The 25871-nt window shown below is 40.2% G+C and overlaps 1 protein-coding gene and 2 long non-coding RNA genes across 5 annotated transcripts; 1 reads left to right on the top strand and 2 right to left on the bottom strand.

Annotated features, from left to right (window-relative positions):
• Nucleotides 1-2028: 2028 nt before the first annotated feature.
• Nucleotides 2029-24713, bottom strand: LOC124292131 (forkhead box protein N4-like). 3 transcript variants are annotated; one of them, XM_046729183.1, is made up of 6 exons: nucleotides 23497-24711; nucleotides 15780-15822; nucleotides 6705-6892; nucleotides 6369-6588; nucleotides 5951-6065; nucleotides 2029-5436 (listed from the first exon to the last, which is right to left on the bottom strand). In XM_046729183.1, the coding sequence occupies exons 1-6, from the start codon at nucleotides 24378-24380 to the stop codon at nucleotides 5282-5284; spliced, it is 1605 nt and encodes a 534-aa protein (XP_046585139.1). In that variant the 5' UTR covers nucleotides 24381-24711; the 3' UTR covers nucleotides 2029-5281. The 3 variants fall into 3 exon arrangements, 2 of the variants coding, with proteins under 2 accessions (XP_046585139.1, XP_046585140.1); XR_006902367.1 differs by having other exon boundaries at nucleotides 5304-5436; nucleotides 6369-6586; nucleotides 6701-6892; nucleotides 23497-24712; XM_046729184.1 differs by lacking the exon at nucleotides 2029-5436 and having other exon boundaries at nucleotides 5923-6065; nucleotides 6369-6586; nucleotides 6701-6892; nucleotides 23497-24713.
• On the top strand, nucleotides 7226-13528 carry LOC124292133. Its single transcript, XR_006902369.1, has 2 exons — nucleotides 7226-7281; nucleotides 13143-13528. It is a non-coding gene; the product is annotated as an uncharacterized LOC124292133 (long non-coding RNA).
• LOC124292132 lies at nucleotides 14018-15287 on the bottom strand. The gene is made up of 3 exons (XR_006902368.1): nucleotides 14860-15287; nucleotides 14531-14650; nucleotides 14018-14191 (listed from the first exon to the last, which is right to left on the bottom strand). It is a non-coding gene; the product is annotated as an uncharacterized LOC124292132 (long non-coding RNA).
• Nucleotides 24714-25871: the final 1158 nt, after the last annotated feature.

Raw genomic sequence — 25871 nt, forward strand, 5'->3', positions numbered from 1 at the left:
GCTGGCGTTGTGATGCGTGGACGTCCACTTCTTGGTCTGTGACGGTGACCCTAGTTTGTCTGAAGCCCTGACATGATACGGTGGCATCCGAGGGCGTTGGCAACAACATTGTATGTTCACCCCATCTGCACCATCCCAATGGCTCTTTCTCTCTCTTCAGCTGTTAATCGTAGCATACATTGGTGGTATTTCTCGTACTTGTGTATCATTTCATGTATTCTAGGCTCTCTTCATACCCTATAGAATCATTCTACATGTGAAATGGATGCAAATATTGTTTGAATATTGCTGCGTTTTGACGATTGATATTGTTATGTGTAAACAGAAAATGGAAAAATGTTACTTTGCAAGCAAATATGTTAACAAAGATGATTTCAGATGTTCCTAAACATTTCTTCAAAATATCAAAGACACGTTTTACTTGTTTTCACTAATTCAGAAATGATTTAAAAGGCTGAAATCATAGGAATGATTATTTTACTATTTTGCACACTCTGTAGTTGAAAAATGGTGACTTTAAATGGTTTGTCTTTGTCTCAAAGCAGACTTTTATTTCAACCTTTCTTTTGGATATCTAAATCACTGTTATTGATTTATTTTGGCATGGACGGAAACAGAGCAATTTAACTCTCAAATGCATTTCACCTAAATATAACCTTTTTCGTGATTTGCATAAAGCTGTGATGTTAAGCTTTATTGTGAACTAATACCTTCTAACATATCTTTGATAGATCTTAAGGAATTCATAAAGGTAGGAGGTTAACGTTTCTTTTGGCGTTTAGTGTATAGGAATTTGTTATTGTATCCAAATTTCTGGGGGGAGTCGTCAACACTAATGTACAAGGGAATATTGAAAATATATACTTAGAAAATATGGGAGGGAGGGCGCATTGATTTTGTACATGGAGTCACTTACTTTGTACATACATTTGGGGGTTGGGGGGTGGGAGGTGCATTCACATTGTATATGCTTCACCATGAAATTCATCTTCATGTGAATTTCCTGTTTGGTATGTGGGAGCTCAATGTACTTGGTCTAAACTATCAGTTGTGGGACTTCCCTTTCTGTGGATTTTTGTGGGTTGGAATGCTGTCTGTCTGTGCTGTTGAATAGGTGCCTCACTCTGTAATCGTGAATTCAAATCCTGGATAGGACTCAAAGCAAACAGTACTGAGAAAATGTAATCCCAATTATATCATGTTGCATTTTAGTAGTTCTCCGACAAAGCGGATGTGTGTGTTTTTTAAAGTATCGTTCTCTGCACACTGGGGTGCTGCTGTACAGGCGACACTGACGTGTTGGTTCTGATGCCTCTATACAAGTGACGTGATGCAATAGTACAAGCGATACTGACGTGTTGATTGTGATGCCTCTATACAAGTGACCTGATGCTATTGTACAGGCGACACTAACGTGTTGATTGTGATGCCTCTATACAAGTGACGTGATGCTATTGTACAGGCCATACTGACGTGTTGATTGTGATGCCTCTGTACAAGTGACATGATGCTATTGTACAGGCGATACTGACGTGTTGATTGTGATGCCTCTGTACAAGTGACGTGATGCTATTGTACAGGCCATACTAACGTGTTGATTGTGATGCCTCTATACAAGTGACCTGATGCTATTGTACAGGCCATACTGACGTGTTGATTGTGTTGCCTCTATACAAGTGACGTGATGTTATTGTACAGGCCATACTGACATGTTGGTCCTGATGCCTCTGTACAAGTGACGTGATGCTATTGTACAGGCCATTCTGATGTGTTGATTGTGATCCCTCCGTACAAGTGACTTGAGGCTTTTGTACAGGCGACACTGACGTTTTGATTGTGATGCCTCTGTACAAGTGACGTGATGCTACTGTACAGGCGACACTGACGTGTTGATCGTGATGCATCTGTACAAGTGACCTGATGCTATTGTACAGCTGGTGATTTCAGTCCTGTAGCCTTATCGTTCAGTGTCCAGTTATGGGTGTACTGCTGCTGGTCACCAGCCACAAGTAATAATATGACATGGTGTTTCAGATTGAGATTTTATTGATATTTTTCACACATTATGTACATAAATAATGTAGGTTTTCCACTTACATAACAGTGTTTGGAAGGACAACCAAATGGCAGTGTTGCAATTTACAACCATGTATGACAGGTGATGGAATGACAAAACACAAAGTAAGGCACATCACATTTTAAATCGTTGCCATTTCAGATAATTTCCAGATATACAGCAAAAACTACAATAGTCATGAGACTTCTTTACTAGTTGGAAGATAAAATACATAACAAATACTTAACAATGTTGTCTTGGACTACTGGGATACACAACAGCTGTACGACTGCTGCCATTTCCACACATTGCCTGCATGCATTGTCTCCCTTGTAAACAAAATAAATGAAAAAAAGAGAAACAGAAACCAGGTTACAGTGACAATAAAAGCACTATGATTATATAACAATACAGTACAGTTTGACTGGCGCATCTCCTCATTCCACAGAAACTGACTTATGATCTTTGGGCAAGATGAGTGAGTCAAAGATTGTTTGAAACATTAACAACAAGCTAAATACACACAACAGAACACATTTCCAGGTAAAGTGTTGGTGGAAGTTTGACTCAAAATCATGCATGACTATAAACACTACAAGGCCAAACAGCAAAGCAATGCTGATATCAGAGGAGCTTTGGTACTGGTATTTTTGGCTGCCACCACTAAACAAAACGGTGTCTAACAGTCCTTTACAGGTTCAGTTTTCAGCTTGATGAGTGAACACTTTGTTGCATGATCTAATATATATGTACTCAAATTCGAAAGCAACTGTCTCACAAAGTTTTGCATATTGATTGTATTTATCAACATTCCATGTTGCATGCATTTTCTCATGCATACAAAGTGCTATGCTGATCTGAGATCCACTAGGAAAACATCATGAGACAGAGAGTAGCTCTGTAGTCAAAATCTAAATGTTCATAGAGGAGCATGACAGAGGTACAGTCAGCATAGCTCTCCTAGAGGCTATGTTCATGCCTGTAAGGTCTCCTGATATCAGAAGCTACACTGAGGTCAGTAACAATAATGATTTGAGATGAACTGTGCTGATCTAAAACATAAAACTGGAGAGTAAAAACTGGTATAATTCACATACTAGTTAGAAAGGCCATGTCAACAGAAGCACCAAGAACAAATGTAAGCAAATCCACTCACATCAGCTTCTAGTCAGCTTGAATGTCAAATAGTTACCAAGCCAATGCTTAAAGAATCATATCTTTAAAAATCTCTCACAAACACACATCATTAATACACCATATATTCAGAAATTTGACTCAACTATTTCAAGTTAAAAAGACCAAAGGAAATGTTGAGCCTGACTTTATTAAGTCCATTCTTGTTGGGGTCATCAACATACACTATACATCAACAACATATAACAGTAGGATAAATAGGTTTCTTCATATACATAACATTTAAAATGTTTGTAAACAAAGTATAAACTTGACAGCAATGGATATCTATTTACAAAACATTCACAACATAAAACTGTAGCTCTTCAGATGGGTAAGACCTATGATCTTTGCACCAAAATAAATAGGTACTGTAAATCATGAAATGAAAAGTTTATGTGAAAAATGCTTGGGTCCCTTGTGCACATAAAGAAAGTGACATATTTATTTCTGAACAATATTGAAGTATATTGTTATGTTATGTTCAATGCACATGGATGGAAAACACGATGTCTGTGATATAGCCTACAGTAACCATTGTCATTGCGAGCTAGGTTGAGATAGAGCTTCTCAAGTTCTCTACAAAAAGTTATGACAGTCGTCCATGGTAATCTTGTCAGATAATAGTAATATTGCGAGCAAGATGCAGCTTAATCATTTGGCAAAGATTTCCTACAGCCTATTTGTATAACAACACTTGAGAAATCTTTGCAAGTGAATATCTCATCTCAAGTTTATGTAGATAACAAAGGTTATTTAATGAAATTATTACTCTGTAATAATTTGACTTCTTTCCTATTATAGTTCAAGGGCATAGCAACACACATCAATTTAATGATGCCTTTTTGGCCCAGACTTTCATAATCATATTAATCTGCTGATCCATTAGTTTCATGATGGACAGTATATGGTATAAATGGGTCGATACTGTCAGAAAACATGAACACATTCGGCTTATTAGCTAATTATTGTATCACGCACAATGCATAAATCCAGTCTCCATCAGTGGCCTCTCTCAAAGTCTGTAACTATACCCTTTAATTGAGTACACTCCTTACACTACTCTCCCCCCTCAGGTGAGTACCCTCCTTTAACTACTGTTCCCCCTCAGATGAGTACCCTCCTTACACTACTATACTCCCTCAGGTGAGTACCCTCCTTACGCTACTGTCCCCCCTCAGGTGAGTACTCTCCTTACTCTGCTGTCCCCCCTCAGGTGAGTACACTCCTTACTCCACTATCCCCCCTCAGGTGAGTACACTCCTTACACTACTGTCCCCCCTAAGGTGAGTACACTCCTTACTCTACTGTCCCCCTCTACATCGTGAACTTACACCAACACACTGCAGTAATACTGGTGTAAATTCTCACAATGTGAACTTACACCAATACACTGCAGTAAGACTGGTGTAAATTCTCACATCGTGAACTTACACCAACACACTGCAGTAAGACTGGTGTAAATTCTCACAACGTGAACTTACACCAACACACTGCAGTAAGACTGGTGTAAATTCTCACATCGTGAACTTACACCAACACACTGCAGTAAGACTGGTGTAAATTCTCACAACGTGAACTTACACCAACACACTGCAGTAAGACTGGTGTAAATTCTCACAATGTGAACTTACACCAATACACTGCAGTGAGACTGATGTAAGTTCACACATTATGCTGATCTGGGCAGCTTGAGGTTTGCTCACTTATTCACGGGTCCAGAGACCCTAGAGATAATCAACAGGGTTATGACAAAGACCAAAGACTTTCATGCTAAATTTCAAACACAGCACTAGAGCAGGAACAAAAATAAATATAAAACATTGATCAACTGGAACAAAATGTACATTCAAACTTTGAACAAGGCTATAAACGGATAATATTGCAGTTCAGCATTGATGTTATTATCTCAAAACAAATGTGTTGGGAGTGTTTCAAATGATAAATGCATAAAATGGCAGTAAAATGGTGAAATATATTTCAAAATGCATGTTAAGAGATCAAAACGAAATACTTTAAGGAATTAAATGGCATAGCATTGTGGCCATCCAGTTAGGTCTGAGCAGCAGACAGTGTGCGATTTGGAGTGGTTAGACTGAGCAGCGTTGCGGTCAGTGTTCCTGGCGATGGTGACCGCAGCCCAGCAACTGGACTAGAGGTGTACACACATGTCCCATGGTAGGAGGCCCCGTGCAGACCAGCAAACACTGCAACATATGGTCAGGAAACAATCACCTCTGTTCGTCATCAGCATGTCACAAGTACACAATTAGAAAAGGTTATCAACTGCATGTGTTTCAACCACAGTCAAAACATCTGTATGACTTAAGCCTGCTTATCAAATTTACATAGAATCTTTTATTTGCAGAATTATTATTATTCACATTGTCAGTACTCTTAATGTACAATTTGTACAACTTGCTTGACCATGTTATCTACCTTGAATCACTGCCGAACGAAGCAACACATCAAACCCGCACAGTATACTTAATACAACAAAGCATTTAGGAAACATCAACCTAAAGATTATTTCATGATTTACATTACAAAAAATGGTACGATTGTCAGAATTATTTATAATAAACATCTGACACTGGGCTCTCAGCAGTTTTACTTCTTTCCCTAACTATCTCTAGAGTGTAGCAAGTGTTGTCGGTCATGATCAGTGTCAATAAAAAAAATTACCCCGCTACCTAGGCTGATCCTAGGACAAGGCGCTACCTGAACTGCTGGAGGAGCCTGATGATGCCACAGGTGATCCCACAGCTGCCATAGCAACATGGGGGCTCATGTCAATGTTGAGGTCATTAGCAAGATCATCATCCCACAGGCCATGCTGCAACACAAACAACTCGACTGAATCTCAGGGAATATGCACATTTGGATCAGGATACACTTCTGACTCAATATACACGTCTGACTCAAGATGCTCAAGATACACGTCTGACTCGAAAAGTACACGTCTGACACAATGTACAAGATGAATCTCATGATGCAGACAGAGCTTTCACCAAATATTTTGTTGCTCCACATTAGAAATGCTCCCCTCAACCCAATGAGCCTTTCCCCAGGAAATAATCCCACCATTTGATCACTAGCAGACCCACAGGACTTGTCTGCAAGAAACAACATGGATTACCTGCATGGCAAGATCTGACAGAGAGGGATCAAGGGTGAAGTTGGAGTCAAGGACATTGAGATCACGAAGTTCTGATGCGAAGAGATCATCAGTTTTGGCTGGTGTGTGTGAGTTGGCAGTGGTGTCTGACGGGGTGCATGGAGATGGTGGTCGAGCCGTTGGTGTGGTAGGCTCCATGTGTAGCCCAGCTTCACCTCGCTCAATCTTCTCAAGCCTCTCTGTGTCATAGAAAAAGAATAAGCATGAAGTATTATCATGAAAGTCTAGTGCAAAACTATACTTGATTCTTTATTTTGTACAGCCACATAAACACAAGCTGTTTGTTGACTCACCCGGGGGTATGCCATGCTGCTGTGTAAAGCGACAGGGTCCTTCTTGCTCCCTTTGGCTATTTCTTCCTCCATCTTGTCTTTCTTGGCTGGATTGAGAGCCCACAGGCATCCCTTCTTGGCATTACTGCTCAGTTTAGGGTTGTCCACTTTCTCAAAACACTTGTTCAGAGATAGATTGTGCCGTACAGAATTCTGGAAATTTTGCATAAGCAGCACCATATGGTTATAAAGCAAAATTTTACCAATTTTCAAAGCATCTTCATACAAACTTTGTTTCTTTACAAATTAAAAATTATCATGGAAGGTGTCCTGCAGAAACAACAATATCCTCACACCTCAACAAGACCTACAATACACACCTCAAAAACTAGTCCTTCAATACAGACCTCACTACTCAAAAAGTAGTCCTTCAATACACACCTCACACCTAAAAAAACTGGTCCTTCAATACACACCTCACACCTTAAAAACTAGTCCTTCAATACACACCTCACACCTAAAAAAACTAGTCCTTCAATACACACCTTCCTCACACCTAAAAAACTAGTCCTTCAATACATACCTCACACCTTAAAAAATATGTAATTTTTTGAGTAAAATTGATATTTTATACTTATCCTGACTCATGCTCTTTTGCTTGTCTTCTTCTTCTTGCGAACATAGTGGAACACTTGTATCTCTTGAAGCTCCCTTCAATGTAAAATCACTAATTGGTACTCACCAAGAGTTGCCTCCCTTGCCCTTTTGGCGGGAACAGGTGTCGCCACCCTCTGGCCTCATGCTTCACTCTCTCCTGATTTTGCGAACCCAACACTTGAATTTACAGGGAAATCCAAAGTGTTATGTGGGGAGGATGGGAGGGCTAACCTCATGAGTCAGGATAAGTATAAAATATCAATTTTACTCAAAACATTACATATTTTTCCTTATCCTGACTCATGCTCTTTTGCTTGTAGAATCCTACGGAAACGGAGGTGGGCAAAACAGAATACTTTGGATTTATAGAATTAGTGATTTATATAGATATAACTGTAATAACCCCCTACGGGAACTTCATAAAGGCATAGACTTAGGATAATTCCTCTATTATAAGCCATAGGTTATAATGCCATACTGGGGTATTTACATTAATAATATACTGAGATATTATAAACAACAATATCAAAGCGACTCTGATAGAGAAGCTATACCACTGAACATATATACATACTGCTAGAACTCCGTAGAGTTATAAGCTAGATAATGCATGTAACAATTATGCATATTAATCTCGTAAGACTACGTGTTAACGTTTACGAGGGACTGTCAACTGCTGTGCGAGGACCAAGGGACCGAAATGGTGAATGCCTGAGACGCCCCTCGGTGGTGATATCTCTCAGGTAGTGATTAGCAAACACCATGTTAGATTTCCAAAAGCATCCTTCCATAATTGTATTCAATGAACAGTTACCGTGTAGGGCGAGAGTGGAAGCTAAAGCCCTGATCTCATGGGGATTTGATGCTGTTGGAGGGTCCAGTCCTGCTGCCTTGTAGGCACGAAGTATGACAGTTCTTATCCATATAGATATGGTGGTACGAGAGACTTCTGTCTGAGTTGTTGCCGACAAGGGGATGAATAATCGTTTGAGAAATCTTCGCCTTGTTTTGGAACGTCGTAAATAGATTTTGAGAGCTCTGCATAGAGATAAGTCCAGTGTATCTTGAGATCCGAGAATGGAGGATAATGCAGGGATATGAAATAACCTGTCTGGTTGACCTGGTAGTTGATTTTTGGCGATGAAATCCCATCTTAGTCCCAGGTGTGCTGTGTTTTGATTGTCATCAAACTGTATCCTCTCATAATCTAGTGCGTGAATTTCCGACATCCTGGCTGCTGTGGCTAGAGATAACAGGAAAAGCGTTTTCTGTGAGAGAAATTCAAAGTTTGTCGATTCCAACGGTTCATAAGCCTCACTTGTGAGGTGTTGTAACACTATATTCAGATCCCAAGCTGGGGCGTGGAACTTCCGCTTTTGGTCCTCCAATCGGAAAGCACGTAGTAAGGCCAGTAACTCTGGAGTTTTAGTCAATTTGACACCCGTTCTCATGGTAATCACAGAACTAAGCGCGGCAAGATATGTTGACAATGTCGAGCCTTTTAAATGTTTGTTTTGCCGTAAGTAACACAAATAATCTGCCACTTGTGGATGAGTAGCATCTCTTGCTGTAAATCCCTTATTTGCTGCGTAATTCTCAAAACTGTGCCACTTGTCGTCGTACAAGTTACGTGTAGAATTGCGTAAGGCAAGCGTGACCGCTTTTGCCGCCCTGGTAGAATACCCTCTCTTGTTTAAACACATTTTAATACAGTCCATACGTGAAGTTGGAATACTTCTGGGCTTCCGTGCACCTGTTTGGTGTGTGGATGTATTAATAGATTTGAGCGCTTGGGTAGCTCTAGTGTTGGTTGACCGATTTCTTGAATTAGAATGGGAAACCACGTTCTGGCCGGCCAGTAGGGCGCGACCAAAGTGAGTTGGAGGCTCTGTGTTTGTCTGATTTTCTGTAACACTTGAGGTATTATTGCTGGCGGCGGAAACGCGTACGCATTGAGGCCTTCCCAGGATATGCTTAGAGCGTCCGTTGCCCATGCTTGTGGGTCTGGGACTGGTGACACGAATGTCGGTAGCTGATTGTTGAAGCGTGTGGCGAATATATCTACTAGCGGCGCTCCTATTTGCTTGATTATCTGTGCAAATATTTCTGTATTGAGCATCCATTCTGTCGGTGACGGTTGATGTGGCCGAGAGAGTGCATCTGCTAATACATTCTTGGCTCCGGGAATGTGACATGCTCTGACATGTAGGTTTAGATCGTGGATTAGATCGAACAGTTGAAAGCTTAAAGTCAATAGGTTCAGTGATCTCGTTAAACCTTGTTTGTTTACACCACTGTCGAGTTGTCGGTATGAATCATTAAGTGCGCATTCTGTAGAATGGTGCTCCAATGAAGTATGGCGTTGATTACAGCTTTCATCTCTAACATGTTTATATGGAGCTTGCTTTCTTGCTGATTCCATAACCCTGATGAGCTCCCCAACCTTGGAGCGATGCGTCTACATATAGATGGGTTTTGAATTCCTGCTCTTCTAAACAAATACCTTCGCAGACATTCGACCTCCTGGTCCACCATAGTAGATGAGGTCTGAGACGTTTCAGTAGACTGAATGGTTGTAGGTCATCGAGATGTGCATTGATGAAGACCTGTAATGGGCGTAACTGTAATCTGCCTGAGACTGTCATGTCTTGGGCTGATGTGAGGAGACCCAACAAGCTCTGCCATTGTCGTAGTGGTAACGGAGAGAGTAGAGCTGGCGGAATGGTCTGTTGGATCTTGAGCCAACGGTCTTCTGGTACGACGATACGGTTGTGATTCGTGATAAATCGAATGCCTAGGAACTGCAGATCTTGCGATGGTACTAGGTCCGACTTGAGTAAGTTTACTAACCATCCTAGCTGTGTTAGTAGCTTTATGATGTAGTTTAACTGTAGTTTGAGACGCTGTGGATCTTGATCTACTTGTATCCCGTCGTCGAGGTAGAACGCACTGCGTAGCCCTAGACGATGTAGATAGGTGACAATAGGTTTCGTTATCCTCGTGAATAGCCAGGGGGCTGATGATATGCCGAATGGGAGTACTTTCCATTGGTAATGTAGCCCGTCTAGTGTAAATCTTAGATATTTCCTGGATTCGGGATGTATCGGGATGTGTAGATATGCGTCTTGCAGATCTATACTGGCCATGTAATCCATGGGGCGAATCAACTGCCGTAACTGAGGAAGGTGTATCATGCGCAACTTTGGTGGTTTGCGTAGATAATTCCTGTTGAAAAAGCTCATGTTGTAAATGAGTCTGTATTTCTCCTTGGAGTTTTTCTTGGGTACTAGGAAAACTGGGAAGTAGAAGCCTGGTTCGATGTTTACTTGATCTAGTACTTCTATGGCCTGCTTGGTTATGAGTGATGTAACCGCCTCTCTTAACTTTGGTAGTTGTTGTGCCTGTAAGTCGAACTTGTAAGGGTTGACTGTCAGCGGAGGCGTGGCCTGTAGTGGGATACGAAATCCGTGTTGAAGAATGTTGGAGACATAAGGGTCTTGTAACATTCCCCAGTTCTCCCAGTGTAGTTGGAGGCGTCCACCCACTTGTGACGGTTGTACTGGAACGGCTGGGGGTGGAAGACTCCAGTCGTTCCGAACCTGTCTTTCAGCGTTTATAGTTGCGGGAACCTCTGGGTGTCCTGCCTCTTCCTGACCCTCCTCTATAGTTGCCATATGGGCTTACGAAAAGAATCTTTTCCCCTGGCTGGCTATCTTCCTATCCCGTGCTGCTTGTCTGTAGTCCGAGAACTTAGATCTCCCTGAGTATCTTTGTGAAGTCTGCCTGATGACGCTGGCTAGCGTGTCCATCGACTTGATCATAAGGACTTCTCTGGAGTCCTTAGTGACTTCTTTGGAGACTTTGTCTATTCCTCCGTCAAAGATGTTTGGGGATGACCACGGGGCTGTATAGAGTGGAGCTGTAAAGTTCTCACCCTAGCTGCAGGAAGCGAGGAGGCCTTGACGACGAGCTAAGGTCAGTGCTGCTGAGACAGATGTGAGATGATCTGTAAGGAACTGCTGGTCCTTCTTTTGCATCAGTAGGGCCGAGTAGATCATCCTATCATCTTCAGAGGTCGATACGAAATCTGGTGATAAGTGTCTCATTGATCGCTTCTAGATCTATTTAGGCCAAAACATGCGTCTCGTCATGTTTTCTATCTGCACCAGCTTGCGATCGTCAATCTTGTAGTTCTTGTTCTTAACATCGCTGATCAGCTTGTAGTTGTCATCGATGTCTTGTGCCTTCAGGAAGGGGTCCATGTTGTGCGTGGAGAACTTCTTAGCGTGAAAGTTCGGCAGATGTGGTGTCTGCACTTTCGTAGCTTTAATGAAGGCTGTATCTAGATTATGTGGCACCGCAGCAATCGGGTCGATCGGAGGTAAGGTGATGGCATCTGCATCGTCTTCCTTCATCAGGTATGTCTGCGCTGAGTTGCCACTCTTGGACGGTGAAGATAAATCTAGGTTGTTTACCATCCAATATCTTATCTCAGCGTCTGAGAAGATGATGCCTCCATCATCTTCTGTGCCAGCATCCGAGATGAGAGGTTGATGCTCTTCTGATGGTGACCTGTGGGCTGCTATCTCTATGTCGGGTGACACTCGGGGAGACCTGACTGTAGACCTGCTGGCTGCTACGCTGACTGGGGGGTGCCTCTGGGGTGTCGTCTGCGTTGTTCGGGCCCTGGGCTGGCTGCTTTTCTCGACTGTAGTGGCCCTCCATCATGGTCATGATCTGCCGCAACAGCTCGTCTGGGATGGTCGGTGCCCTCTCTGCGATGACAGCTGCTGAGCCCTCAGGGAAGTCGTCTGACATCAGTGTAGAGGCATCAGGCTGCATGGCGATCTCTGCTGATGTCACTGTAGCTGTCACCGGTCGCTTCTTGTGGCGTACGTCAGGGATGATGATCGGCTGATCATCGTAGAGGCCCAGTTCGGCGGCTGGAACGATCTCGGCTGAGAAAGTTCTTGACGACTTCGTAGACTTCCCCTTGGATGTCGACGCTGCCCTGGGGGTCCGAAGTCTGCGTTGGGAAGACGTCGTGGCCCTCTTGGACTTTAGCTGCGATGACGGGACGCCTGGGGAGGCAGGACGCTTCTTAGAGGTGGCGGACTGCATCCCACGCCCATCTTCCGACGGAGTCTCTAGCAAAACACCAGACGGGAGGGGGTCTATCGACAGCAGCTGTCTGGAAGGGGAATCCGATGTATCAGCCATGTCTAACCCTTGTTTGCGTGACCTATCTGCGGTACGTCTCACGACGCAAAGATATTTATGAAAAGCAGAATTGGATAGATTAATGCAGTAACTGCAACGTGTATCAAACGCACAAGGCGTAGCACAACTAGGGCATAATACATGCGGGTCAGCAACCGAAAAACGTAAATTGCAAATAGTACAGATTTTCATCAAAGTAATACTAGCTGAACAATCATGAACTCACGTGAATAAACAGTAGAAATACGATTAATTATCAATGCAAATTAATGAAGGATACTAGCTATACCTCTATAGTAACCTATAAGAGGTAATAAACTAAGAAAAACCAAAGGATATAGTGTGTAAGGAGACACAGGCGCTCTCACATCCTGCTCACTGGGCGAAGAAGGAGAGAGTGAAGCATGAGGCCAGAGGGTGGCGACACCTGTTCCCGCCAAAAGGGCAAGGGAGGCAACTCTTGGTGAGTACCAATTAGTGATTTTACATTGAAGGGAGCTTCAATTAAGGAGATACAAGTGTTCCACTATGTTCGCAAGAAGAAGAAGACAAGCAAAAGAGCATGAGTCAGGATAAGGAAAAATAGTAGTCCTTTAATACACACCATCCTCACACCTCAAAAACTAGTCTTTCAATACACACCTTTCTCACACTTCAAAAACTAGTCTTTCAAAACACACCTTCCTCACACCTAAAAAAACTAGTCCTTCAATACACATCTTCCTCACACCTAAAAAACTAGTCCTTCAATACACACCTCACACCTAAAAAACTAGTCCTTCAATACACACCTCACGACAAAATAGTAGTCCTTTAATACACACCATCCTCACACCTCAAAAACTAGTCCTTCAATACACACCTTCCTCACACCTCAAAAACTAGTCCTTCAAAACACACCTCACACCTAAAAAAGTAGTCCTTCAATACACACCTCACACCTAAAAAAACTAGTCCTTCAATACACACCTTCCTCACACCTAAAAAACTAGTCCTTCAATACATACCTCACACCTTAAAAAAAAGTAGTCCTTTAATACACACCATCCTCACACCTCAAAAACTAGTCTTTCAATACACACCTTCCTCACACCTAAAAAAACTAGTCCTTCAATACACATCTTCCTCACACCTAAAAAACTAGTCCTTCAATACACACCCCACACCTAAAAAACTAGTCCTTCAATACACACCTCACAACTACAAAAAACTAGTCCTTCAATACACACCTTCCTCACACCTCAAAAACTAGTCCTTCAATACACACCTCACACCTAAACAACTAGTCCTTCAATACACACCTTCCTCACACCTCAAAAACTAGTCCTTCAATACACACCTCACAACTACAAACAAGTAGTCCTTCAATTCACACCTTCCTCACACCTCAAAAACTAGTCCTTCAATTCACACCTTTCTCACACCTCAAAAACTAGTCCTTCAATACACACCTCACACCTCAAAAACTAGTCCTTCAATACACACCTTCCACACACTTAAACAAAACGCCTAGTCCTTCAATACACACCTCACAACTAAAAAAAAGTAGTCCTTCAATACACACCTTTCTCACACCTCAAAAACCAGTCGATCAATACACACCTCACACCTAAAAACCAGTCCTTCAATACACACCTTCCTCACACCTCAAAAACTAGTCCTTCAATACACACCTCACACCTAAAAAAAGTAGTCCTTTAATACACACCTTCCTCACACCTCAAAAACTAGTCCTTCAATACACACCTCTCACCTAAACAACTAGTCCTTCAATACATACCTCACACCTTAAAAAATAGTAGTCCTTTAATACACACCTTCCTCACACCTCAAAAACTAGTCTTTCAATACACATCTTCCTCACACCTCAAAAACTAGTCCTTCAATTCACACCTATCTCACACCTCAAAAACTAGTCCTTCAATACACACCTTCCACACACTTAAACAAAACGCCTAGTCCTTCAATACACACCTCACACCTAAAAACACTAGTCCTTCAATACACACCTTCCTCACACCTCAAAAACTAGTCCTTCAATACACACCTCACACCTAAAAAAAAGTAGTCCTTTAATACACACCTTCCTCACACCTCAAAAACCAGTCCTTACACACCTCACACCAAAAAACTAGTCCTTCAATACACACCTTCCTCACACCTCAAAAACTAGTCCTTCAATACACACCTCACACCTAAAAAACTAGTCCTTCAATACACACCTCACACCTAAAAAACTAGTCCTTCAAAACACACCTCACACCTAAACAAATGTAGTCCTTTAATACACACCTTCCTCACACCTCAAAAACTAGTAGTCCTTTAATACACACCTTCCTCACACCTCAAAAAGTAGTCCTTCAATACACACCTTCCTCACACCTCAAAAAGTAGTCCTTCAATACACACCTTCCTCACACCTCAACTATACATAGGGAAGTAACACAGAATTCATGATCAAATTTCGAGGTCACATTGTTTAACATTCCTATATCTGAGTGACTTTCCTCTCAATCCAGCATATATCCATCCTCGATAATCCCCAGTGTATACGTTAAGATCACTCTCCACTATACCCTAGATGCATCTACGGCTCGGCAAATGATTTTATTACCTCCCTTGGCAGGCTTTTTCTCCAATCAGGTATCTATGCTGGGAAGTTGAGCGTACCATTCACAACTCTCTTTCGCTTCTTTTATCTAACTGATTAAACTTGGCAACATAATTGTTGCAGAGGTACTCTGAAAGAGGTAGAAAGAGTTCTTGCATATATTTTTTAAGGTTTCAGACCTGTCAATTCATCTGCATGATTTCCCAAAAAATCTGAGTCGCACTGCGAACAAACCTTCGTGGCTGCGACCGCTATCTTTGTTGACACTGGCAAGCTCTGTTGTAACAGCAGCGTAGCTGATTGGCTACTGTGAGAATGCGGAGCCAGCAAAAGGAGGTATTAAAATTATCGAGGCCAGCCATAGATGCATCCAGGGTAATAGTGGAGATTTACCGGAAAGTATAGCCTACCCTGGAGATTATCGAGGATGGCATATATCCTACAATGAAAGTATCTTTGATTCTTCCTTAGTTTGAGGCTAAGACAGTCTACTATTTCTATATTATAACTGCATGACAATTTTAGAGCTAAAATTGTTTTGAAAACCTTGGCCCAGGCCTACCACTAACCTCATCAGCTAAATGAATAACAAGACAAGTGCAAATTACATACCTTCCAACCATCAGGAGCAGTCTTGAAATATGGAAAATTTTCCCTGAAAAATACGCAAAAAAACCAAACTGTACATACATTCAATTTACTTAATATATGCTCATTTGAACTTTAAGATGAAAATATTAGCATAATATTATATTTGTTATATATAAGGTAGCGTTATTGCCTGGATAAAGTCATAGATAAAATTGTTTTCCAATGTTCAGATATTATCACTTGAACTTTCACATCAGATGAGTTGAACAGACCTAAAACAGAAAGAATATTGATACCCAATCAGTAATCAAGGTGACTTAACTTCGTGCTGAGAAATTAACATCTCCAGTAAAAGAATATCTATACAGTAGTCAAAATTTCCTGACTAAAATCTTTTAAATCTGGAAACTGAAAAAGTTGGAAGAATTATTTGGAATATTGTAGAGAATCTGCTCTCATCTTTTGATGTCAAAATTACCCTTTGAAAAAGGAAGGGGATCTTTGCGAAAAAAATTCAAACCGGAAGGGTTATTTTTGTCAGTATGTCAGATCAGTATGGAGTACCATCTTCTACCCAGAGTTCTATGCAGCCAGCATAGTACCTCTGCCACACGCCACAGAGATGTGATGATTTGTCACATCTTGCACCGTCCATTCAATATATATAACATATATCTTAGCTCTTATATTTTTGACGAATCGACACATCTAATTAAACTTCTTTGATAGAATGGTTTAGCTTCAGTGCGAAAATATCCTTAAATGTGTAACACTATTTTGATTTGCGTTAGCGATCTTTTGTTTACAATATTAGGTTGTACGGCTCCACGTGCTGTCATCAAAGCCCTTTGGAGAGCCACTTTCATAATATAAATATGTATTGTCATAAACCTTACTGTCACAGTCGTTGAAGAATATCTGTGTAACAATGGAAAACATTATGAAGAGCACACTGAAAAGCTTGATTTAGATTAACCTGTGGTCGTAATGTTATGCAAAGGCATCACTGCGTTGGAGTGTGTATGGAGTAATACTGCCTTGATTGTCAAACATATATTCACTGAATGAGTAATAGCACATATGAGTCTCTCAGGTTGGATAGGGGATGTTGTCTAGGCTTCTTCAAAATATACTTGGCGTCATTAATGAAAGGTCAATCCATTGGTAACACTATTTCTTAAAATGTATAAAATCTTTTACAAACTTTCTTAACAGTATGGAAAAACACATCAGGCAGTTGAAATGTCATTATTACGTTCTTTAACCTCTGATACATTCTGTTACAAATGGCACATTTTTTATTCTAATTGTCAATATGCAAATCTACCTGCCACATAATCTCAATGAATTTCATATGCAAGTCGCTCTATCCATGGAAGTGGAGGACAATACACATGCATTGATGCTTCTTCACTGTTGTTCACTGTTCAGGTACCTGTTTGAAATCACAGTTTTAAATGAGACGTTTTTTGCCACTTGCTGAAAGGTATCAGACTATAGGCCTTTTGGAATCTGGTCAAACTCAGTGGCAGGATGCTGTCCGCTTTATGTGAGTTAAAGTGCTATTGGTAGACTTTGGCCGAGGTTTCAAGCAAATGGGTCCGTGGAAGAAGCACGTCGACCAGGTCACCCCAGAGTCACAATAGTCTGAGATGACAGGCACATGATTAACACTGTGTTATGTAACAGATTTCTCAACGCAGTAGATCTTCAGACAGAACACTTTAATGTCAACAATGTAAGGATATTCAGGAGCACTGTTCGTCAACGTTTAAGGGCAGCCAGACTCCGCTGTATGCAACCTACAATTCGTGCCCCACTACCACATCACAGGCAGGCGCATTTAAGATGGAGTAAACATCATAGCCACTGTAATCAACATCATTGGTCTAGTGTGCTCTTCACAGGTAAAAGCAGATTCAGTTTGTCCTTCCATGATGGTCCGCAGAGGATTTATCGTCGCAATGGAAAGCGAATCACAGATGCAACTGTGCCCACGCATAACTGTAGGTCATGGTTTGGGCAGGGTAACTCCAACTGGACCTACTCCACTGCACGTGGTCGACGGTAATCTTACCGGACAGCGTTATCGGGACGAGATTCCTATACCAGTACCATTCCTGCAAGCTATGCATGGCTTTTATGGTTGACCCTCTTTACTGCAAGATGACAACACTAGGCCTCATAGGTCCAGGATTGTACACACGTCAACCAGCACCAGTGCATCTCCCAGGACTCCGCAGAGCTCTAGTAGAGGAATGGAATGTGATTCCAAAAGCTGTCGTTATGAACTTGATATTAGAAAGAGCATGAGAACAAGGTGCACCTGTGTCTTGGATGCGGGTACACAAGATATTGAATGACTGAGTGATTCAATGTTTGTCCTTTTCATTTGAAGGGTTGGTCTATACAACTGATGTTTGCTAGTGCTGTTTGAACTTTTTGTCTGTATGTCACGATGTGTCGCCTTTGTCAACACATTAAACATTATGATGACACTCTTAGTTCTATTTTTTCAGAGAAACTTTTCTTTACATGTGCTATATATCATTTGACCCTTTATTAATGACGCCTTGTAGTATACGCTATGTACGTACATCAAGTTCAATTTGACAATGTCAAAATCCTATCCACCAAAATTCAGGACTTCAACAAAAAGCCATCAAATCTGCCACCACAAACCTTTGGTTAATAGGGATCAAGGGTATTGCATACCATCAGGGTAAGAACATTAATTAAGTGATAGCCTATGAGTCAACCATTATACTAGTATCCATTGTAACCAGCTTATAATCCCTCTAGCATACTAGAGTTTACACACATAACCTGCATAGAATTTGTCCAAACTTTATTTGTTCTCATAATTGGTATTAGCGTGTATATTTCATGATCCAGTACTTATTTTAAAGAGTATATAACATTCATCCATGAGTGCTGAACATTTTCACTGACTGATGACCTGTTTTGATATTTTGGCTATAATCTGAGCAAAAGACTTTCAATCAAGGGAGATTCTCTTTGAAGTTTCTTCTATCTGAAATTTACCAAATGACAAATTTCTCAACTGGGTTTCCCCCATGATAAATTAAAAATGTTAAGCACATCTTGCATTTCTTATCAATATTTTACATGTGAAAAATTCAGCAACAAGGATCTGTACCTCGCATGACTTACATAAGGTATCAGTTTAATGATGCTTCAGTCTTACTTTAGTACAACATTTGACCATCTGTGAGTTTTACAATGATGCTGAGTGCCAATGCTTGATTCCTTCTACAGTTCTTAAAATAAGATTTGAAAACGTTTTGTAACATTTGACTTTTTCTGAACATTTATACACACAAAAACACATTCATTTGAACAAAAAGGTATCTTAACAAGACGGAACATAAATGATATTATCATGTTCTGACTAAATGAAGTAGATTAGCCAGGTGGAACAAGAGGTGACTAGTACAATCATGGCAGCATACACAAATGCATTTATCATGTTTATAAAGCTTCCAAACTGGGTTCACAGGTAATGTCTGATCACAAACAAATTAGGGGCTGGTCACATGATCCCTTTTGGTACCCACACCAAACATTACAGAAATATGGAAAACTCTTGGAAATATGCTATACGCTTTTGCTGGTATCATTAAAATAATTCAAAACAATAACAATATTAGCTTTATAGAGACATATGAGGTTAGGCCAGAACAATGTTATTTCTTGTTTTACGGATCTGCCTGTCGTATTTTTTCAAGAATAAAAAAAAAAAAAATTCATTTTCCCCGCTCAAATAATAAAATGCCAATGTTTTTACAGGCCAAAAAAGTAAAGTTACAAGAGTTTTTTTTGGTTGTTTTTTTGCCCCAAAAAGTAAAATACTTTTAGTATTTAGAAGGAATATAACTTTGATTTGTGATTTTATTTTTATTTTTTCCCCTTCCCGCCTTTAGGTTTTCTGAGGACAAAAATCCGTAAAAAAATTTTTTTAATTCAACTTAGTATGTAACACAAGTTCTGATTGGTCAATGCTATAAATTTCCGACCGTATAATCAGCATATACGGTTGCAATTTGAAAACCAATTCACCAAAACCTTTGAATGTATCCCTACACTATTGGGGTATCACTGCTTTGCAGGACATTGTCATTTGCAGAAGCCATAGGTCAGTTTAACTCCCCTATCCAGCTAAAATGGGTGGAATTTAGGTTAAAAAAGACAAAACAGTATCATAAATTTAATTTTGAGTTCAAACAACTTACTCACAACGGGCTGTTGACCTAGAGGGCAGTTTCATCATAATTCCGTCCATTTTATCTATGATACTATGATCTATTCTTCATTGTCAGATTTAGTCTGTGTGCACATAATAAATATGTGTAGTTTGAAAAGGGAACTACTTTTTCTGGCGATGGTGTAAGTTCAAGGAGTGATATGATTAACCTTTGACCTAGAGGAACTTTGACCTGGTTTAAATAATGAATTTCTTTCACGAAAAAACAGCGTAAAACGAGTTGAATTAGAATGGGGATAACTGTACTGTGTTTGACGAATTGGGCACATATACCGGTGGTTATATAGCCACAAATTTAACGTTACATCGGCTCAACTTGCGTGTCGCCGATATAACTAAATTTGCGGCTATATAACCACCGGTTTACGTCCCCAATTTGTCAAACACAGTACAGTTATCCCCTAAATGTAATTGGTCTGGCCTTATCAGTGATTTTAATTCTCCAAGTAACCTGTTTACTTTACTTGAAAAACCACAACAGTATGCAGATAAAGCAGTAATCTCAATGTGTGTGTGTGTGTGTGTGTGTGTGTGTGTGTGCTGTGCGTGCGTGCGTGCGTGTGTGTTATATTGGTCAAAGTAAAACAATACAAAATATGAATAAACTTGAATTCCTGAAAGACATAGTGTGCACAGACTATTTCCCCCTGTTCTAAATACATCTCTTCAGGTTCATAGGGTATAACCTGATTTACCTCTGTGACTGAATATCAGAACCTTGTAATTAGACCCAATTAAAGGGATTCATCTCAGTACTTATGACCTCAACAGCAAAATGTTTTGTTGTACCACATCAGCACATTCTTCTCAGGTTAGGACAAATCCCTGTATAATCATGGTGTAAATGTAATATACAAGGTATATATATTTGTTTTATGTCCATTATATCATTTTCAACAACTACAATCATAATTATGCTGTAGAGGTTGAATCATGTTCAAAATTCATGTTTTCAAATATGGAACATTTATCAGGTTTTTTTTATTTATGTATATCTGCTCAGAGGCTGATAATCTGCCCCAAGTCTGCAGTAAATGATGATAAAAATTACTATTTGAATTACAAATTCTTAACACCTCAGAATTCACAAAAAAGAACTTTAAGCAAATTTTGAACCTCTTGATGCTTCTGGCCCAATTCGCTTGCCATGGACACTTACTGACTTAGTTTGGAATCCGAGATATATCCCTATACAGGCTGTTATGTGACACAGAGATGACGAGAATGGACACAGAACAAAAAGGTATTCTGAGAGACACACAATAATGCAGTGTATCTACAGTGCATCAAGAGCAGTTATGGCTGGCTGTTATTTCATCCATCAATCATGTCCACACAATCATTGATTCATTGCAGGCTCTCAAGTCATTTTCTAAATGATTAGTACACAACACCATTTCAATGTGTTCTAGGACCCTCCTATTGCCAGCAAGTACAATAAAAATGAAGTATTGGAGGTCACCTGAACCCCACTTTATCAAGTCAAAGGAAAAGAACTGTCTGTATATGTGAGGTCCCACTTCCAATTACCCTGGTGTCTCTCACAGTCCCTGAACCATATTATTTTCCCTGATGCCTAGCCCTCACTGCATTCACAGGGTGGAAGCGCTGTCCACACGAAATGTGGAGTTGGCCCAAAAGAAACTCCATTTCCTCGCTGGACAGTAAAAGGACAACACGTGGCGCAAGAGTAATGGTAAGTTTTCCCTCGCATTTTCAATATTTTGCAAGTATATCAGGTTTTGCCATTTGGCAGACGGGTCTAGAAATTTACAGATCTCTTTTTGTAATAGCTTGACACCCTCTACATTTATTGCAATTGCGCGTTAAGCGAGGGCAACCTCCTAAGCACTGCTGAGTGTCGAAACAAGATCACGGAAAATGAAACTGTACATTTTACATTGAGTTGTGTTGAAACTGTCCATTGCTTTGAATGTTTACGTTGAAGTAACTGTCCATGTAGTTGCATGGATTTTAGAGCATTAACAGTCCATGGAGTTACATGACGTTTACTCAGCCCTCAATAATTGAGGATATTTCGATTAGGTATAATGTGTTCATTTCAGGAAGGAAATGGAGTTGCTTTTGGGGCAACTCCACATTTCCTGTGGACAGCGCTTCCACCCTGTCGCATTGCTAAAGCCCTAAATGAAGCAAGTCTTTATTTTCCTCGGGTTCAGAATCTCTCAAATCAGTGGGGCTCCTTTTAAGAGATAAACATCATGTGTTGGCCAATTTCCGTGTGTTATTGAGTATTTGAAGCACAGGAATATTTCATTTGAAATCTCTGGCTGATGCCGTCAGTTCCAAATAAATTCCCCGTGCTTCAAATACTCAATAACACCTGGAAATTGGCCAACACATGATGTTTATCGACATTGTAGACACAAAAGTAAACCAAAAGGTCCACACACGTTTTTGTGTCTGCACTCATTGACATCGAGTATGGGTACAGCAGTGAAATGTCATCAGCCAGCCGTTTCGGCTGTCTCCCATGGTAGCATCTGGAACTGCTCATTTGTGACGTCATTGGGACTTAACATCACAATATGATTTTAATGACGTCATCACAGCTGACGACGTAACAATACAATGGTGTGAGCGATGTTTGTATGTATTAATACGCAGTGAATTTTTCCGGGAATCGAATACCATTTGATCACGTTTTTTCAACCAATCAGATTAAAGAACACAGTGACTTTTGGTTTGCAATTCAACTTAAATGGGTTTATGTGTTACTATCAAAATTAAATATATTCAGAGACTAAGCTTTAGATATACCCAGTATAAACTAGAGTTATTACTGTTAATTTCCTGCAGACTTGAGCCAAATATCGCCCATTGAGCAGGTCTAGATGAATTTCTGGAATCTGGAATCATATGGTACTATGTGTGTGGACCGGAAAAAAAAAACACTGGACAGTTGAGTTGCAAGAAACAACCCAGGTGAAGATAGACATTCTAAAAGAATCAAGATATTGTTCTTCCTGACATTTTGACATGTTTGAGAAGGCCGTATCATGAGTGAGTGAGTTTTATGCTGCTTTTAGCAATATTCCAGCAATATCATTGTGGGGGACACCAAAAATGGGTGTCACACATTGTACCCATGTGGGGAATCGAACATGGGTCTTCGGCATGAGCAAACACTCAAAGCACTAGGCTACCCTATGTCTATGTGTATGCGCACACCATGGTTGCGCACATGTCCCTATGATGACTGGAAGGCAGTCTTAACATATATCAGTTAGAATCTGGCTTTTGTTAAATGTTAATATTGCATCAAAACTTAGTTGTGTAAGAAATCATGTACATTCTACATGACAGAACATAACAAAAGTGCTAGATAACACGATATGTATCGATGGTGGTATACCTTACACATATATAGATCTACACTTTAGACTAAGCCTACACATAATAAAAGATTGTGGTTGACCTTGATATACTTACGTCATGAAGTTGTAGATTTCACTGACAGGTAAACTGCCATTCTGACTGTTTTTCAAAGCCAGGGCAATGAGACAACTGTAGGAATAGACAGGTTTGGGGAAAACTTTCTCTGTCGGTTTACTATTGTCCGTGTCTTTCTTAGTATGTGCACTGGTAGATATACTGACGCTTTGTCCTGGAGCGGGTGGCAAGTTAACTGTTATGTGTGACCGTGGACGGATTCCATTCTGTAGATGGCCAACCAATACAGGCGAGCTTTCTGACGGAGACAGTACATTTTTGTTTTGATTTGAAACTGCAAAACCACCTTGAGTAGTAAACACAGTATTCTGTGATCCTATGGAATCAAGGGATAGGGTTGTTGTTGGAGTACTCGTCACGATCACACTCACATTGTTCAGATTTTCAGTCAACATAGCATCGCGTACAGTTTGCGTATGGGCTGGTTGCTGCAGGTGCACTGGAATGGCAGTTTGTGGATTTACAAGAAGATTCGGATCGGTGTTTTCAGTTTCTGATAACTGATGCAGCTGTGCAAGAGCCGCACTTTGGAGGCCTTGAATCCAGTCAAATTCCCCGAATGCGCCCGAAGCTGAAACACCAGTGTCCATTGCATCGAGATCAGGAAGTACTGACACCGTGTCTAACTTTGGATCCAAGCCACAATCCTGCCTGTCGGAATTCAGAAACAAACTATCCAGATCATTTCTATCATCCATCATGTCCATTACTGACAAATGGTCAGGGTCATTGTGATTATATATATCCATTTTCAGTAATTCACAGAGAAGCATGTAAGAGAGATGAGGCTGGACTGGAGGGCTGTGGTGTTTTGATAAATCCGATCCTCTCTTACTTGTTTTCCACACATAAGAATTTTCCATACAAGTTGAATGAAAGGTCTCACAAACGGCGAATTTCAGTATTGTAGTATATCAAGTCCTGTTACGTCAATGCTGGGTTCAGGTAATCACAGTAGATGCCCATTTGCCAAGTACAAGAAACGCAGTAGTAAAGTTTCCAGTTGTAGTAAAGTAGTAAAATTCTGTTGGTCAATCTGAGGGACAAAGAAACGTACTACGTTCAAAATACCGCGCGCTGATTGGATGTCGTTTGTCACGAGGTTTGAATTAAGCATCACTGGTTGGCTGTTGTCAAGGCGACATGCCATAACAGGTCCCGTTTTTCTCAGATCGAGCAGGTGCCCGTGCGTGTTTGTACACCGTCCTTATCGTGACAGAGCGAATCAATCTCTAATACACCGAGTTGTTATTAGTAATGACATTCACGGATACGAAGAAAAGCTGTCCCGACGTTCTTGTTATAAAGATTTAAACCCAATATTCATACACAAAAATGTTAAGAAATGGATATGGATGATATTAATGTGGATTTTATTTTACTTACTAAATATATATTAAAACAGCGATATGTAAAAGCAGGCATGGTTGAATGTCATCACCAATAGTTATAATTATTAGCATTCGTGTTTTCAGTTGGGAGAGATTTCACGCATCGTTAGTGTTGCTAATGTTAAAAAAAACCGCATTCTAGTACTATGTACACTACATGTACACTTAGGATTCTTATAAACTGGTTAATCGAAGAAAGCATTGTCATCATTATATTTGTCTGCTAGATACTATATGAGCTAAGAGAGTGGTTTCATTAGTCGTATGATCGATTTACAGGGTGATAATGGCTGACTGACAGAATTAGGGATCTTGAAAAAATAATCTGTTTGAACAGTAGTTTGGCCGTAAGTGGTTGTGCGTTACGGCACTGTAATATAGTGTATAGTCTGTCTCACAGTCCCTGAACCACATTATTTTCCCTACTGCCAAGCCCTCTCTGCAGTGCTAAAGCCCTAAATAAAGCAAGTCTAGATTTCCTCAGGTTCAGGTTCTGAATCTCTGGTGTCCCTGGGGCTCCTTTTCAATTTAAATGGGCTTGTTTGTTCCTATCAAAATTATATATATTCAGAGACTAAGCATTAGTCTATATAGTGTAGTGTAACAATTTAAGTGACACAGGTCATAGATGTTTACTATTTGGTCGTGAAATACACAATCAGTAGCTGTCTATTAGGTTTAATCATTTGAATTCGATTCGAGTTTGAATATATATAGGCAGTTAAATATATATATACATATATATATATATATTACATTTATATATATATATATATATATATATATATATATATATATATATATATATATATATATATATATATATATATATTTCATAGATAAATAAAAACAGAATGCCGTTTTCTCCAACATGTTTCGTTCTTTACTCTTCAGGACAATCTCCTGAAGAGTAAAGAACGAAACATGTTGGAGAAAAACGGCATTCTGTTTTTATTTATCTAT

The sequence above is a fragment of the Haliotis rubra genome, unplaced genomic scaffold (assembly GCF_003918875.1).
Source record: "Haliotis rubra isolate DU_JTF1 unplaced genomic scaffold, ASM391887v1 Scf509, whole genome shotgun sequence".
Lineage (NCBI taxonomy): Eukaryota > Metazoa > Mollusca > Gastropoda > Lepetellida > Haliotidae > Haliotis > Haliotis rubra.

Coding starts and splice junctions, on each gene's coding strand:
- LOC124292131 (XM_046729183.1), bottom strand. CDS start 24,380: ATGGAAAATTCTTATGTGTGGAAAACAAGTAAGAGAGGATCGGATTTA. Junction 6,893..15,779: donor CTGCTCCTGATGGTTGGAAG/GTATGTAATTTG, acceptor CAAAATTTCCAG/AATTCTGTACGGCACAATCT. Junction 5,437..5,950: donor AGGCTCCTCCAGCAGTTCAG/GTAGCGCCTTGT, acceptor CATATGTTGCAG/TGTTTGCTGGTCTGCACGGG.